We start from the raw sequence: 17,959 nt of genomic DNA, 5'->3' as shown, positions 1-17,959 counted from the left end.
TCTTGTAGTAACAGAGCTGATATTGCCAAAAACCAAACCCAGAGTCTTATCATAAGAGTGGCTGAATTATAATGTCAACTGAATTCCCAACATTGAATGCTGTCTTAAGTTAAAGTGAGGGCATCCATTGGGAAGGAATGAGATCCTGAAACTTGGAATGGTGACATGGACAGATAATCTGGAAGTTGGGGACACTGAGCCCCTAAATTCTGTTGAAGCACTCTTGCCAACAGAACTAGCCCTTTCACTCCCATCTGAAGAGTTTACTCCACCTTTGTCTGCTAAGCCGCCCTCCTCAGTAAAACCATCACCCCCTCCATCCCCATCTGAGGTTAAGCTGAGATTAACCCAGCTATGTCTGAAGAGCCTTTGCCTGAGTCATTGCCTAGGGCATCACCTAAGGCAGACACCTTACAAGACAATGCTGAATGTTCTCAGATCACATCTCCACCACCCATTTTTGCTTCCAGATCTATAACCAGACTTAAGTCCCGGTAAGCCCCAAAAGGTAAAGTACAAAGTTAGACCCAGGAGGAGGTCCATGACAATCCAAAAGAACTGCTTGACTTTCCTAATATAAACAAAGAGAAATCTGGGATGTGAGGCAATGGCTATTAAGGGTGTGGGATAATGGTACAAAGAAGATAAAGTTAGATCAGCCTGAGTTTACTGATATGAGCCTGTCTTAGTTATCTAGTGCTGCTATAATAGAAATACCACAAGTGGATGGCTTTAACAAAGAGAAATTTATTTTCTCACAGTCTAATAGGCTAAAAGTCTAAATTCAGGGTAGTCAGCTCCAGGGGAAGGCTTTCTTTCTCTGGAGGAAGGTCCTTTTCACCAATCTTCCCCTGGACTAGGAGCTTCTCCGTGTAGGAACTCTGGGTTCAAAGGATGTGCTCTGCACCCAGCACTGCTTTCTTGGTGGTATGAGGTTCCCCCCTCTGCTTGTTTCTCTTTCCTTCTATCTCTTGTAAGATAAAAGGTGGTAGGGCCACACTCCAGGGAAACGCCTTTCACGTTGGATCATAGATGTGACCTTTGTAAAGGTGTTACAATCACACTCTAATCCTCTTTAACATACACTTACAATCACAAAATGGAGGACAACCACACAATACTGGGAATCATGGCACGTATTTTGGGGGGACACAATTCAATCCATGACAGGGTCTAATAAGCACAGATCCTTCATTTGATGTTTCCACTCAAGAGGTTAGAAAATGCTCTAATAGTTTATTTGATTGGTTTGTTAAAGCATAGATTAAGCAGTGGCCTACACTAAATCAAGTTGAAGTGCCAGACCTGCCTTTGTATACTGTAGAAGGTATTCCAAGGCTTAGGGAAATTGGCATGTTAGGGTGGATTTATCAGATTAGACTCACAGACCCAGACTCACAGTGCCCAGTGGACACACCTTTTACCACAACTATAAGGAACAAATTTGTGAAGGGAGCCTCACGATCCTTAAAGACTGCTGTTGTTGTTATTTTATATTTAAGTCAGATTTGACTTAATACAGTCCTAACTGTATTAAGACACCTAACTACAATGGGGCTGATTGGACCCCATGGTGGTAGGGGCCAAGCGGCAGCACTTAATCAACAAAGATGAGCATGGTTACCATAATGGGCAGCAGAGTCAAGGCAGTAATCAAAATAATCTGACTCATATGGGCTTAGGCATTGGCTACTTATTCATGGTATCCCTAGGAGTGAAAGAGATGGAAAATCTACCAAATACTTGCTTGATTTGTACAAGCGGAAGAATTCTGGTCAAGTGAACGACAGTCTAGCTTGAATTGCCAGAATAGTCACGGCCCCTCAGTCAATTCCCAGACTTGAGCCAGTTTCCAGACTCACGACCCCTTGAATGAACGGGGGCCTGGGTCCCCTTGAGAAAAGACCCCACTGCACTTCCAAAAATTTATACTGTCTACCTTTCTCCCAGCCTTCCCAAAGGGATCTACAGCCTTTTACAAGAGTGACTATTCACTGGGGAAAAGGAAATAATCAGACTTTTCGGGGATTACCGGATAATGGCTCTGAAGTGACACTAATTCCAGGAGACCCAAAATGTCACTGTGGCCCACCAGTCAGAGTGGAGGCATGTGGAGGTCAGGCTATTAATGGGGTCTTAGGTCATGCTTGTCTTACAGTGAGTCCCTGAATCCATCCTATAATGATTTCCCCAGTTCCAGAATACGTAATTAGAATAGACATACTCAGCAACTAGCAAAACCCCCATATTGGATCCCTGACATGTGCAGTACTGGCTATTATGGTAGAAAAAACCAAGTGGAAGCCATGAGAACAACCTGCACTACCTAGGAAAATAGTAAACCAAAAGCAATACCACAGTCCTGGAGGGATTACAGAGATTACTGTTACCATCAAGGACTTGAAGGATGCAGGGGTGGTAATTCCCACCACATCCCCGTTCAACTCACCTATGTGGCATACATAAAAAGCAAATGGTTCCTGGAGAATGACAGCGGGTTATTGAAAACGTAACCAGGTGGTGACCCCAACTGCAGCTGCTGTTCCAGATGTAGTCTCATTGCTGAGCAAATTAATACATCTCCCGGTACGTGGTATGCAGCTATTGATCTGGCTAATGCCTTTTCCTCCATACCTCTTTCAAAGGACCACCAGAAGCAATTTGCCTTCAGCTGGGAAGACCAGCAATACTGTCCTACCTCAGAGGTATATCGACTCTACAACCCTATATCATAATTTAGTCCGCAGGTACACTGACTGCTTTCCCTTCCACAAGATGTCACACCGGTCTTACATTGATGACATTATACTGATTAGCCCTGGCAAGGAAGAAGTATCAATGACTCTAGACTTATTGGTAAGACATTTGTATGCTAGAGGGTGGGAAATTAACCTGACAAAATTCAGGCACCTTCCACCTCAGTGAAATTTCTAGGGGTCCAGTGGCATGGGGCATGTCAAGATATTCCTTCTAAGTTGTTCCATCTGACCCCTCCTACAACTAAAAAGGATTTTCAATGTAGCATATTCCTCATTTGGTTGTGGTACTCTGGCCTATTTATCAAATGACTCAAAAAGCTGCTAGTTTTGAGTGCAGCCCGGAACAAGAAAAGGCTCTGCAACAGGTTCAGGCTGCTGTGCAAGCCACCCTGCCACTTGGACCATATGATCCAGTTGATCCAATGGTGCTTGATGTGCCCGTGGCAAATGGAGATGCTGTTTGGAGTCTTTGGCAGGCCCCTATTGGTGAATCACAACACAGACCCTTAGGAATTTAGAGCAAAGCCCTACCATCCTCTGCAGATAACTACTCTCCTTTTGAGAAACAGCTCTTGACTTGCTACTGGGCCTTAGTAGAGGCTGAACGCTTAACCATGGGCTCCCAAGTCACCATGCAGCCTGAACAGCCCATCATGAACTGGGTGTTGTCTAACCCACAGAGTCATAAAGTTGGACATACACAGCAGCACTCCGCTATTAAATGTAAGTAGTATATACAAGATTGGGTCCAAGCAGGACCTGAAGGCACAAGTAAGTTGCATGAGGAAGTGGCCCAACTGCCCATGGTCTCCTCTCACATTACCCGTCCTCTCTCAGTCTGCACCTATGGCCTCATGGGGAGTGCCTTATGATCAGCTGACTGAGGAAAAGAAAATTCATGCCTGGTTTACAGGTGGTTCTGCATGATATGCAGGCATCACTAGAAGGTAGACAGCAGCAGTACTACAACCCTTTTCTGGGACATCCCTGAAGGACAGTGGTAAAGGGAAATCATCCCAATGGGTAGAACTTCGAGCAGTGCACCTGGTTGTTCACTTTGCTTGGAAGGAGAAATGGCGCGGTATATGACTGTATTCAGATTCATGGGCTGTGGCCAATGGTTTGGCTGGATGGTCAGGAACTTTGAAGGAACATAATTAAAAAATTGGTGAAAAGGAGGTATGGGAAAGAGGTATGGGGACTGACCTCTCTGAATGGACCAAAGAAGTGAAGATATTTGTGTCTCATGTGAATGCTCACCAAGGGGTGACCTCGGCAGAGGAGGATTTTAACAATCAATGGATAGGATGACAGTTCTGTGGAAACCAGTCATCCTTTACCCAGCCATTCTGTCATTGCCTAATGGGCTCATAAACAAAGTGGACACAGTGGAAGGGATGGAGGTTATGCATAAGTTCAGCAACATGGACTTCCACTCACCAAGGCCAACTTGGCTACAGCTGAGTGCCCAAATGGCCAGCAGCAGAGACCAACACTGAGTCCCCAATATGGCACTATTCCTTGAGGTGATCAGCCAGCAACCTGGAGGCAAGTTGATTACACTGGACTGCTTCCATCATGGAAAGGGCAGTGTTTCATTCTTACTGAGATAGACACTTGCTCTGGATATGGATTTGCCTTTTCCGCATGCAATACTTCCGGCAAAACTATCATTGTGGACTCAGAGAATGCCTTATCCACCATCACGTTGTCCCACACATCATCTCCTTGGGATCAAGGGACTCACTTCACGGCAAAGGAAGTGTGGCAATGGGCCTATATTCATGGAATTCACTGGTCTTACCATGTTCCCCGTAATCCTGAAGCAGCTGGCTTGATAAAATGATGGAATGGCCTTCTAAAGACACAATTACAGCACTGGCTAGGTGGCAATACCTTACAGTGTCGGGGCAGTGTTCTCCAGGAGGCTATATATGCTCTTAACCTGCATCCGATATATGGTGCTGTTTCTCCTACAGCCAGGATTCATGGATCCAGGAATCAAGGGGTAGCAATGGAAGTGGCACCACTCACTATTACCCTAGTGACCTACTCACAACATTTTTGCTTCTTGTTCCTGAGACCCTATGCTCTGTGAGTCTAGAGGTCTTAGTTCCAAACGGAGGAATGTTCCCATCTGGACACACATCACCGATTCCATGTAACTGCAAGTTAAGAATGCCACCTGGCCACTTTCAGCTCCTCATGCCTCGGGATCAACAGGCAAAGAAGGGAGCTACCACATTGGCTAGTGTGATTCACCTTGATTATCAAGAGGAAATTGGATGGATACTACATAATGGAGGTAAAGAAGAGTATGTCTGGGATACAGGAGATCCCTTAGGGTGTCTCTTACTACTACCACACCCTGTGATTAAAGTCATTGGAAAACTATAGCAATTCAATTCCAATATGACTACTAATGGTCCAGACCCTTCAGGAATAAAGGTGTGGGTCACCCCATCTGGCAAGGAACCATGACCAACTGAGGTACTTGCTGAGGGTAAAGGGAATACGGAATGGGTGGTAGAAGAAGGTAGTTCTAAATACCAGCTCTGATGACACGACCAGTTGCAGAAACGAGGACTCTCATTGTTATGTGTGTGTCTTTGTTATATGTTTGTGTGGTGCAATTAGTTACATTTGTGTGGCCTTTCTAGCTATAGTCTTATAACTCCCATTCAGGTGACTGGATGGAACTGTGTGATAAGGTAACTGTGACCCACCAAGGGCACTGGCCAGTTTTCCCTTAAAAGACAGCCAATTCCAGGGCAGAGAGAAGGATCCTATCACCACCAAGGAAGAACAGCCAGGAGCAGAAATTGTGTCCTTTGGACCCGAGATCCCTGCGCTAAGAAGCTCCTAAAAGCAGGGAACCAGGAGAGAGAACAAGCTGTAGGCTTGAAGACAGTGAGAAGCAGTGGCAGGAGAGACTCAACAGCCAAGACCTGGCAGCAGGAGATGGCATTTTGGGCTTCCTGGCCAATGGAGAGAGAAAGCTGAAGGTGCCTTTGAGCAGAGACCGAGGTCCAGGGAGAGGCATGCCTGCAAGCACAGCTGGGGGACAGGCTGTCCTGATGAAAGAACTATATCCTGAGTATTCTTGAGCCTGAATTTTAACTGTTACTTTCCTTATAATAAACCCCATAATCATGAGTATGGTCTTTGAGTTCTGTGTGGCCATTGCAACAAATTATCAGACCCAGCAGAGAAGTAGAGTGCTATGTGAGGAACGGTTGCTGTCAGAATTAATAAAGACAGCGTAGAGTGGAAGCTTGTCTGGCCTCTGCCTAATGGAAGTAAGCCTTGTGCTGTTGATTTTGATTCTCCTTCCTCCTTGTGGGGTTAGAGGAGGTCAGACACTGCCTCCATGCCATTTTTACAGTGTGCATTAAATATTTTTGTTTTCTTCACTTATAAAATGTAAGTTGTAGATGGGGCTAGTGCATTTTCAGTTATAAGCATGTTAGTTGTATCATGTTAAGCACAAGTATGACTTTATAATTCTCTTTATTTAGAGATTATGTATGGTTTAAGGAGATGTGTACAGGTGCCAAGTTGACAAGTAGTGGGCTATGACAGTTAAGATCGTATATCAACTTGGCTGGGCCATGATTCTCAGTGATATGGCAGTTATGATGTAATTTGGCAGTTATATAATGATATAATCAACTCCATGATGAGATCTGCTATGAGCAGTCAATCAGTTGAAAGGGAGTTTCCTTGAGGGTGTGGCCTGCCTCCAGTTTATAAATGGATGTTCCAGCAAGGCTCTCACTCTGGATCCCGCATCCAGCTCCTCACGATCTGACCTCCTGTTCTCGGGACTTGAGCTAGAAGCTTACTGCTGATCTTGGGATTTGTCAGCCTCCTGCAGCCTGTGAGCCAGTGACCTGCCATCTGACCTACTGCTCTTGGGTTCATCAGCCCCTGAAGCTACATGAGTCAGGAGAAGCCTCCAGACTGACATGTGATTCACAGACTTAGGACTTGCCAGCCTCTACACCCACATGAGCTATTTCCTTGAGATAAATCTCTCTCTCTGTGTATATGTATGTACACACACACACATTTCACTGGTATACTTCTCTAGAAAACCTAGCCTAAGACAGGATATCTCCAGGTGTACTACCATGGTACAATGTCTGTAAACTTATAGAAAATACACATAGAGTATCCCACTATATAAAAACAATGAAAGACCAAGAAAAATTATGTGCATATTACAGCATAAACACAAAATTGTGTGGAAGAACACAAACCAAAGTGGTATGAATTATGGCTCCTATCATAGGGAGCTAGAAGGGGGACTTGAACTTTCTAAAATGAAAAAGATCTCCTCGACAGTATCACCATACTCTGCCTAACAAAATATTGTATCAAAATCTTTCATCCTATGTATAACACACAGGTAGGTTACAAAGTTATTTTCAAACAATCCACATATTTACTCTTAACATTCTATCACATGATATAGTTATTTTAATAGCAAGAAATAACAATTAATTTTAATTTTTGCATTCTTTCTGAAAGGAGAAACTTAACTGTTTACCTTTAATGACTTCAACTACGTTGCAGTGTGGATTTATGCTTCCAATGTGTTTTCGATGAGATGGACTTCCTTTGCCTTTTCCACCAAACAATAAAGCTATCAAAAAACAAAAAATAAAAAGCAATTAGGTACCTAACGCCCTTTTCCAGGTTTGACTACTATTTCTCTGAATGGTGCCAAATAGCAGAAAGAGTATTTTCCTTATGCATAAACATAGAATTTTACATTCAATAAAAATACCATACATATAGATATTTACTTTTCCTAACATGCAAAAAAAGTAAAACTAAACACTCCCCATAAAAAGAAGTTTTAAAAATAAATTTAAAATGTACCAACACATTTTATTTAGGTTCTTCTCTTGACTCTCTGACACTTACAGTGCTGATTGAGTAACATTCTAATTGAAATACGACTCATGTAGAAACGATCCAGAAAGTACTGCACATTCTGGCTGGTGACAGGATCCACCCCGAAGCTCTCCTTATACTCGACCACACCCTGGGCCATTGTGGGGATGACGTCATTGTGTCGGTTCCTGATCCGTATCACAGTGTCTGTAAAGCTAAACAAACCTGGCTGTCAAAATGGCCAAATATTTTAACAAGTGAATTTAATACTGAAAAATAAGTTTAACCAGCTACACTAGACAAAGAAATTCCTAGTTCAGCAAAAGAAGCATCAGTTCATGTTTTCCTACACTTACATATTTCAGGTCATAAAATATATGTTAAGGGTTTTCTTAACGACTATCAACTCAGGTCATCTGAGCACTATGAGGATGGTATTCCAGGGACATTCAGCATAAGGGAAGACAGCGCACTTGCTTCCACGGAACACAGGTTCCGTAAGGAATGAAAGTGAATTAGCAAATAAAATCTGTCTGCCTTTGGGACTATTCCCTAGAGTTCAAAGAGAGAACTCAACAGAAAAATTAGAAAAGAACTCTGATTTCATTTATCCTATGGGTTTACAAAATGGGAGAGGAAAAGTAGACAGTTGTATTAAAAGGAAAACTTTCAAATCATTCAGGCTTCCTATGTCTATCATTTAAAAGACATTGTTGCCTGGTTAATTTAGACAGTTAAATATAAGAGGAAAGCAGTTTCAATTATGAAGTAACAAAACCAATCTTCTAACATAACCACCAGAATTTACACTTCCAAATGAGTGCTTTCCCATTCAAAATAATCGCCTTGAGTATTATTAACTTATTTCAAGGATGCTTCCTCTGCTTCAAACACTTTTTCAATTCCTAGCTTGTAATCAGCCTTAAAAGCAAACTGTTAGACCAAACTACGAACAACAAAACTCCTCAAAAACAAGTAACTCACCATTCCAGTCACCCCCTTTATTTATCTCTTTAAAAACAAAAAAGCTTGATTGCTCACCCTATTTTCTAGATTTAGCTCTGAATGACTAACCCCTTTTCAGAAGGTTCTAAAGCAAAGTGTATAGTTTTAAGTAAGACTGCTTGGGTCAAATCCTGATTCTACCACCTGCTAGCTACAGGACCTTAAGTTACTTAACCTCTTTGTGCACAAACAACATTATCTCAGTAGAGTTGTTTTAAAGACTAAATGACATTGCTCATAAAAAGTAGTCTGCTCAATACCTAGGCACAGAGTAAATTCTTGATGAATGGTGTTATTTCCAGACCAAAATCTTCTAACCGATACTTTTATTTAATCATGTTTAAAAGTACTGCTATCACCTTTAAAGAGAGTTAAAGAAAGAAAGAAACGTGTAACACAAACCTAAGACAGCAGCTCTCCAAGTAAACAGTCCCCATCATTCTCCTATTGTCCAAGTGACAGAGGCCACATCTAGATTTCCACTGATTATCACACTTGAACTGTGTTTTTTCTTAAAGAGGAACATGAAGCATTTCTTATACCCAGCCCAACTTATTGATTCACGTTACTTGCCTTGGCCGTGCTAGCCGTTTGTTAATAGATATGTATACCACCACACAGGCCCTGGTGGAGCAGTGGTTAAGCGTTTGGCTGCTAACCAAAAAGTCGGCAGTTCAAATCTACCAGCTGCTCCTTGGAAACTCTATGGGGGCAGTTCTACTCTGTCCTATAGGGTCACTGTGAGTCAGAATCAACTCAACTGCAATGTGCTTGGGTTTGGTTTTATACTAACATACGTTTTAGAGTAGAGAGAAACTAAAAGGTAATCAATTTCCTTAAAGTGAAGCAAAAGTAGGTTTAAGCTTACTGCATTTACTTTTTTTACATGATATTTAATGGGTATAAAAATTCTTTTCAGGATAGGGTCAAAATATTGTACTTACTCATAAATAGTTTTAGCATCTTCAGCGCTTTTGTCCTTAAAATCAAGAAGCTCCTGAAGACTCTGGATATACCTAAAACGTAAATCAAAAGGGTAAGTTTGCTCTTTTACATCCTGCAAGTTCGATATTGTGAAAATGTTGAAAATCTATTTAACATTTCTTAATTTAGGATACTGCTACAAATTATGGTTAATGTAGGATTTTTATACCCACTCACATTCCAGCAAAGTGACTGGCACACAGAAGGCGCATATTTTCTCTTCAAAGCATACGTCAAATTTGATTTAAGAATTTTAAGATGTCCTACTGCTTGTTTTTTAAAGGAGCCCTGGCAGTCCAATGGTTAAGCATTCAGCTGCTAACTAAAAGGTTGGCAGTTGGAACCTACCCAGTGGCCCCATGGGAGTAAGACCTGTCTGTCCCTGTAAAGATCTGTTGTTGCTGTGTACCATTGTTGTTGTGTGTCGTCAAGTCAATGCTTACTCATAGCGACCCTACAGGACAGAGTAGAGCTGCCTCATAGGGTTTCCTAGGCTGTAATCTTTATGCGAGCTGATTGCCAGGTCTTTTCTCCTACAGAGCCTCAGGTGGGTTCAAACCAGGCCTTTGGGTTCGCAGCCAATCACTCACCATTTGCCACTAGAGCTTCTCCCTGTGCAGATTACAGCCTAGAAACCTTAGGAGGCAGCTCTACTCTGTCACGTGGGGTCCCTATGAGTCAAAAATCACCCTATTTTTAAGTTCTATACCCAAAAATAGTTTTAAATTTTATTTTAGTCATACCTGTACATTACAGTAGGAGTACTAGGCATTGTAAGAACTGAATCTATCACCAAATCCAAATGATCTTGGGCAAATGACTTAAGCTGTCTCAGTCTTGGTAAAAGAAGGAGACACCCTACCCTGCTCTAGGAGGCTAACTTAAATGTCTTTGCTTTAAAACCTTAATTTTAGATGTTTATGTCTAATCAACAAATATTTACTGAAAGTCTGCTATCTACCATGTGGTTCTTTTAAACAGAGCTGTGCAAAAACTAAAGGCATGAAAATGTAGGTTTTAACTGACTGAATAATTCAAGGTAGCAAAGCACCTGTTAAGGAATGACCAAAATGAGGAAGAGAGGCCAAATGACTTTCTCAAGGTAATGAAGCCAGGTATAACGGCAGTGCAGGGCCTGGGCTAAAATCACCTCACTATCATTCAGTGGAAACCCTGGTGGCATAGTGGGTAAGAGCTACGGCTGCTAACCAAAAGGTCAGTGGTTCTAATCCACCAGGTGCTCCTTGGAAACTCTAAGGGGCAGTTCTACTCTGTCCTGTAGGGTCACTATGAGTTGGAATCAACTCGACGGCAGTGGGTTAGCGGGTACCTTCGTCAGCAGTGCATGGTCTGCTCTTCTTTTGGTGCTTTATCTACAACTGCCCTAACTTAGCAACCATCCAGGACCCAGGAGGTAATACCAACCAAACCCGTTGCCATTGAGTTGATTCCAACCCATTGCAACCCTATAGGGCAGAGGAGAACCGTCTCATAAGGTTTCCAAGGCTGTAATCTTTACGGAAGCAGACTGCCACATCTTTCTCCCAAGGAGCAGCTGGTAGATTCCAACCACTGACCTTTCGGATGGCAACAATGCGCTCAACCACTGTGTTCGGGTGGTGATGAAAGTGTTTAAAAATCTGTAAATCCTTGTTTTGGAGCAGAAGGCTGTCCCTAAATAACAAAATGCTTCACTGCACTCCAAAGTTAAGTACAAGTGATTCTGGTATTGTTAACCCTTAATTTTCTCTTCATTGGCAAGAAAAACTGCACTACACTCAAGACACACTTGAGTTTCTCTAACGTGCTAGGTAGGCACAGACTAGACTTCAAAAAGTAGCATATTCTATTTTTAATGAAGATTTTTTTTTATTGTGCTTTAAGTGGAAGTTCACAGTTCACATCAGTTCTTCATTAATGAAGAATTTTTTAAAAAACAGAAATACGCTTCCATAGAAAAGTATATTTTCTCCTTTATATTCCACTATTCTTAAACAAATGCCTCTTACTTAAACTAAATTTATAACTGTTCCATACTTGGACTAGATAGTATCTGATTATCATATATACAGAAGTCATCCTTATATCACTTTTTATTTTAAAGAAGATCAGTTTCTCTCATAAACTATAACGCCTACAAAAGGAAAACTAGGCGCTCCAAGACTCATAACTGAGAAATACCTTGCAGCTAAATTTTTTCCTTTTAAGGCTTAACTCTACCCAACTCTTTCATTTGAAATTTACAGTACTTGAAAGAACTAACACTTTTGAATTAATATCATTACCACTGATAACAATGATTGCCACATACACAGGCACACCCTTAACACCTCTTCAGTCACTTTTTGGGAAAGATATCAAAGCTGGTTTGCGCATGTGTGAGGAGAAAACCACACAAATCTGAGGTGCAAAAGAGAAGAGGTCAGGGTGGACCCCAACATTGGCCAAGCATGCATGAGCTCATTTGGTATTTACAGAGAGATATTTAGTCCCCCTTCTAGAGCAGAGGAAACTGAGGCTAGAGAGCAGTGTAATATACCCAGGTCACGCTAAGAAGTGACAAATCCATGACTTAAACTCAGGAGTTCCTGGGTGGTGCAAAGGGCTAATACACTCAGCTGCTAACCAAAAGGTTAGGTGTTTGAGTCCACCCAGAGGCATCCCAGAAGAAAGGCCAGGCAATCTACTTCAGAAAAATCAGTCATTGAAAATCCCATGGACCACAGGTTCTACTCCGACACACATGGGGTCACCGTGTGTCAGAGTTGACTTGATGGCAACTGGTAGAGTAAAAAAGCATTGGCTTTAAAGCTGAGTAAAGCCCACAATTCCATCGAAATTGCAAACACAAGATGGGACTCTTACCAGCTTTGTACTAATTGAACTGATGGCGTCCTGAGAAGATTATCTGGAAGGAGACTTATTTCTTTCATTATGTTTGCCAATCTAACAGGCAACTCTTGCCGCAGAAACATAAATGAGGTCTTTTCACAAGCATCCACAGATCCTGAAACCAAACATGGTAGGAAAAGCAGTAAGTCAAAACAGGCAGCTGAAGCCACAAGGCGGGCAGAAAGAAAGAGGAAGTTATCTGGCAGGGCCCGAGAGGCAGAATCATCATAATGATAGGGCACAGAATAGGAGGCAAAAGGTACCCATTGCTGGGGTGGAGGGGGAGGCAGGGAGAGAAGATAATAGCCCTTAGAGTTCTGAGGTATCCAGAAGAACCTTCCAAATTCTGGAATTCCAATGCCTCTACAGAGCAATTAAGACACTTTCCTGTTGCTTTTACTTCTTGAGCATCCTTAAAATATCTCCCTAACCATTGCAAGTCTGAGCAAGGCTCAGTCTAATTAACAGTAGAACATCAAAAAGCCTAGCCTATATAACCTGCTATCATTTTGAAAATCTGCTTCCTAACTCCAGGTTTATAAAAAGTGAATAAATGTCTAAGAAACCAGAAAATTTTGACATGTGCATAGGAAGATTCATTCATTTCCATATGGAACCCCTATATTAATCACCAAGGAGCCCCTCTATTGGCACAATGGTTAAATGCTCAACTGCTAACCAAAAGGTTGGCAGTTTGAATCCACCAGCAGGTCCACGAGAGAAAAGACCTGACTCCCAAAAAGGTTTAAAAAAAACAATTGCTGTCGAGTCAATTCTGGCTCATAGCTACCCTACAGGACAGAGTAGAACTGCCCCATAGGGTTTCCCAGGTTGTGGCACAGTGGTTAAGAGCTATGGCTCCTAACCAAAAGGTTGGCAGTTCAAATCCACTTGTCACTCTTTGGAAACCCTATGGGGCAATTCTACTCTGTCCTATAAGGTCCCTATGAGTGAGAATCCACTCGACATCAAACAACAAAATCACCACAAGCAGAGAGTAAAGGTAGAGGGCCTTTCAAGTAACAGAAAGCAAAAAACATCAAGGCCTATTCAGCAACCATTTTCAAGATTGTAGCTACCTAATCTCCAGCAGGTCTAATTCAATTGTCAGGTTCCTGCAGAGCAGACTGCCCTTTTCCATTCACATATCAGGATTCTAAGCAGAACATCTGTAGAGCGTCCTTGGGCAAGCAACTCCATTTAAAGTCAACTGAAAAGTCATATTCTTTCAATAATACACTTCAACTCACTAATTTAATTTTGCTCTTTCAGCAGGGGTACCCTTAGCAAAAACTAGATTGGAGATGGCAATTATGGTATTAAAGGAAAACATTTTCTTGTGGCAAGTGTAAACACATACTTGTGAACAAGGTCAAATTCACCCATTAAGCATACTAGTGCCATTTTAAAGTAAAAACAAAACAAAGGGCTTTGAGCTTAAAAAGCCTGCCACTGTAAACCAGTTTTAAGATAAAGGTGCCCTGGTGGCACAGTGGTTAAAGCACTCAGCTACTAACCAAAATATCCTGGATTCCGTCCACCATCCACTCTGAGGGAGAAAGATGTGGCAGTCTGCTTCCGTAAAGATTTACAGCCCCGGTAACCCTATGGGGCAATTCTGTTCTGTCCTACAGGGTCACTATGAGTCAGAATTGAGGCAATGGGTTGGTTTGTTTGTTTGTTAAGATAAAGTTGCCAGCCCTGCTAGTATCTTTCAAGCCCTCTAGTGATAGGTCAGTGACCTAACAGTACTCACAGTGCACAACTTTTTTCTACCCACGTTCATTGCCCCCAAAAGGAAAGTCAAACGTTAAATGCCTAAGTTTGCAGTTCCTTCCTCTATCTGTTGTATGTTTTCTAGAGAAAATAAGAAAGCGTCCATCTGAGCAGGGTCGCTTTCACAGGAGTGATATGTGGTAAACCCCACTGCATCTTGTACTCACGCACTTTACACGTGCTCAAGGCTTATTTATTGCTGATTAAATGAATCTGCTGTTCGTGGAAACACTCCTAAGACACTGTTGAAAAAAACATTTTATGAAACACAGGGCCAGTTATATAACCTGCATTCCCTATCATCACGCTAATTTTACGCAGTCACATATGCAAAACTGAGCATGTATGGTGCTCTGCAGATTTCGTACACGATTCCCGGGGTGTCCGTGCACTCGCCTCTCCCCGCAGCTCAGCTCTTCGGAAAAAGCCTGGCCCAGTACGCACATCTGTACACTTGCGCTGAAAGGCGGGAGGTCATTCCGCCTTTGGTCCTTCTGGTTTGTTTTTCAACGATACACAGTAAAAGCCACACACCCCCAGTTATTTACCCGGGCAGCAAGGGCCTGCACCTGAGCTTACGGCTCCGCGAGGGAGGAAGGAAGCGTCCAAGGTTCCGCTAGGGGAGAAAACGACAGAGGACGGGTGTGCCTAAGGCGAGAGGGGGTCAGGGGTGGCAGCTCCCCGCCCCCGGCGGCGCACAAAGGCCGGAGGCCCGGGCCGCACTCACCGAAGTCTAGGAACTGCTTCATGGAGAGTGGGGACGGCGAGAAGCGCGCATAGAAGTCCACTTGGCCCGGAACGCTGCTTTCGGCAGCAGGGCCAGAGCCCGAGTCCGAGGTGAGGCTGCGGCTGGCTCTGGGCCGGGAGGCGCGCAGCCCGGGTCCCGGCCCGGCCGAGGCGGCGCCCCGCAGCAGCCGCGCCAGCTGCATGCCGAGCCGGCTGGAGGAGCGGCAGTCCTGGGCGCCAGGTCGCGGCTCTGCAGCTCAGCCCCGCGCTACGTGAGGGACGTGGCGGGCTGCTGGGGTGGGGAGCGGCTGTCACCTCCGCGGCCACCGCCCCCTCGCCGGAGCCCAGCCCCCTGCCCCGCGGGGCGGGAACCAGTGAGCGAGGGAGGCGGGGAGATAGGCGGGGAGGGCGCGCGCAAGCACCGCCCCTGCGCCGAAGCCCGGCCCCCTGCCTGTGGGGCGGACTCCGTGAGCTAGGGAGGCAGGGAGGGCGCGCGCGAGGGCGGCCCGCTTCCCGGCCCGCGGCGGGTTCCTCCGGGCTGGGCCGGCCGCAGGGACCCGGCGCGCGTGAGGACTAAGGCCTGAGGCGGGAGCCTCGCCAGGTCCCTGGCCCCTCTCATTCGCCAGGCCGGAAGGCCTGCCTGTCGCCGTGGCGCTTGACTTACGGTGTTGTGCGCCCCTTCCCACGCCCTTTTGTAACAAATCCCACCTTCTTGCTGTCTCTGCCTTCCCAGCCGCAGCCAAAATGCTCGAGAAGAGAGCATCGCTCCCCTTTCACGCACCATTATCGCTGCTGCAAGCGCTACATTTTATAGGTGAAGAAACAGACCCAGAAAGCTTCAGGAGCCGACCCTTGCCAAACCATAGTATATAAGCACTGCGGGATGTGGCCCTAAGTAATATCACAGCGACTTCAGTGCTAGGAGATCAGCCCACCTGGAAGCTTTATCTGCAGGCATTCCTGGCATGGTCAGCAATGTGTTTAAAGGATCCCTCTTCTTTAACTGCCCTGCTCTTTTAACTAGCTAAGGGACACAGTCTGGCTCTCTACTTCTTCCAGGCAGGCCTCTAAATAGTGAACAAGACCTAAAAACCAAACCTGTTGGTGTCAAGTCGATTCTGACCCGTAGGGACCCTATAGGACAGAGTAGAACTGCCTCATAGAGTTTCCAAGGAGCGGCTGGTGGAATAGAACCACCGACCTTTTGTTTAGCAGCTGAGCTCTTAACCACTGTGCTGCCAGGGGTCCAAGTTGTGAACACAGGACAAGACAATTTCTAATATTGATTAGTCCCAAAGGCAGAGCTGCAAAGGCTACAGTCTATAGTGAAAACCACTTCTGTCCCTTCCATATGTCCTACATGCTGCTCCCCCCATGTACCCAGCCCCAGTGCTTTGGTAAGTCTTGTCTGTCGTTAGTTGCCTTTGAGTAGATTCCTACTCATGGCAACCCCATAAGCAAAGAGTACAACTGCTTCATAGGATTTTCAAGGCTGTGGCCTTTCGGAAGCAGTTGCCAGGCCTGTCTTCCAAGGCACCTCCGGGTAGGTTCAAACTGCCAACCTTTCAGCTAGTAGTCAAGCACTTAACCATTTGCTCTATCCAGGGATTTCCTTGTATGGCTCAGATGCAAAAAAATTACTTAATGGTGGGTGTGAAATTTATCAAATAAAGAATATATGTAAGCCCAGCAGTTACTGGTATAGGATAACAATTTTGTATGGTGGCCAGGTCTTGGGTTGTATAAAAATATTATGAGTAGAAAGAATGAAATTCTTTTTTAGGCTTCATTAGTCAGGCAAACTGTTTAGTTTGAAGGGGAAACACTGACCACTTGGAAACTAAAGTCTAGGTAGTTGCTGGGATGGGCTGCAAAAAGCACTTTGTAAACTGAAAAGTTTCCAACTGGAGGCGCTCATGTCAGACCAAGAATGATGGGGCCAAGGTGCCTTCTCAGGAAACAAAAGGTCAGGATGTAAACCATATAGGAAGAGTGTGTCAGGATGTAAACAATTTGTTCCTAGGAAGAATGTGTATAATCAAACTGGCTGGTGCCACTTACCCAGGTGGTAACCCACCCCTTCCTAGCCAAGTGGCCAACATTTACATTTTAAAGGAGTTCAAACCCAAGCTGATTTTATCAATCATTAACCCACTGCCTTTCCTTTGTTCTCTCTCTATATAGACCCCTCTCTCTGCTTGTACCTCAGAGCACTTGGTATTTTTATCTAGTGCTGCCCAGCTATAGCTGTTCTATTCCCCAATAAATGCTATGTACAGCATTATTCATCTCCTTCATCCTCTATTCGCATCTCTGCTACAGTCTACACATGTCAAGGTGCTCAGCTGAACAGTGACTTGGGTGGAAGTATGAAAGCCCAACAGAAAACTTGAGATTTATTTTAGTAAATCAGTTGTTTTATGAAGTATTTTTTCTTTTCTCCAAATATATTCACAGAGTTTCCACCCAATATGCAGAGAATGAGTAGATACATACGTGTATAGAATGGCATCAACTATTTGCTTCTTGGTCAAAGGCTTAGAGTCCAGAAGTTGGAGAGAACCATGGACAATTTTACTAAATGGATATATTATTTAACTATGTAGATATAAAGTATAATCATATTCTAAGGCTTGTTAAATCAAATAATATTAAGCCAATAATATAAATTGATTTGAAGCTTACACCTACCCCTCACTTATTATCTCGTTATCCAGCATTTCACATTCATAACACTAGTAATAAATCTACTATCCAACTATTTTACATGTTAACGACATACGTTTGGCAGTAACAAATGCTGAGGTGTTAGGTAAGAGTAACCCTGGCTGTGATGGTTAAGGTTATGTATCACCTTGGCTGGGCTATGATTCTCAGTGGTTTAGCAGTTTTGCGATGATGTAATTTGACAGCTC

At 43.7% G+C, this 17,959-nt stretch overlaps 1 protein-coding gene across 1 annotated transcript in view; it reads right to left on the bottom strand.

Annotated features, from left to right (window-relative positions):
- PDK1 (pyruvate dehydrogenase kinase 1) overlaps positions 1–15,342 on the bottom strand; it is a 36,138-nt gene extending 20,796 nt beyond the window's left edge. Inside the window, exons 1-5 of the mRNA XM_049887442.1 lie at positions 15,046–15,342; positions 12,516–12,657; positions 9,611–9,682; positions 7,692–7,876; positions 7,312–7,407 (exon numbers count right to left, since the gene is read on the bottom strand). Coding sequence (XP_049743399.1) covers positions 7,312–7,407; positions 7,692–7,876; positions 9,611–9,682; positions 12,516–12,657; positions 15,046–15,247 — 697 coding nt within the window. The 5' untranslated portion in view covers positions 15,248–15,342. The remainder of the gene's footprint in view (positions 1–7,311; positions 7,408–7,691; positions 7,877–9,610; positions 9,683–12,515; positions 12,658–15,045) is intronic.
- Positions 15,343–17,959: the final 2,617 nt, after the last annotated feature.

Source organism: Elephas maximus, chromosome 6 (genome assembly GCF_024166365.1).
Source record: "Elephas maximus indicus isolate mEleMax1 chromosome 6, mEleMax1 primary haplotype, whole genome shotgun sequence".
Taxonomy (NCBI): domain Eukaryota; kingdom Metazoa; phylum Chordata; class Mammalia; order Proboscidea; family Elephantidae; genus Elephas; species Elephas maximus.
Note: the sequence above shows the minus strand (reverse complement) of the source record. Positions and strands in the feature narration are given on the sequence as shown.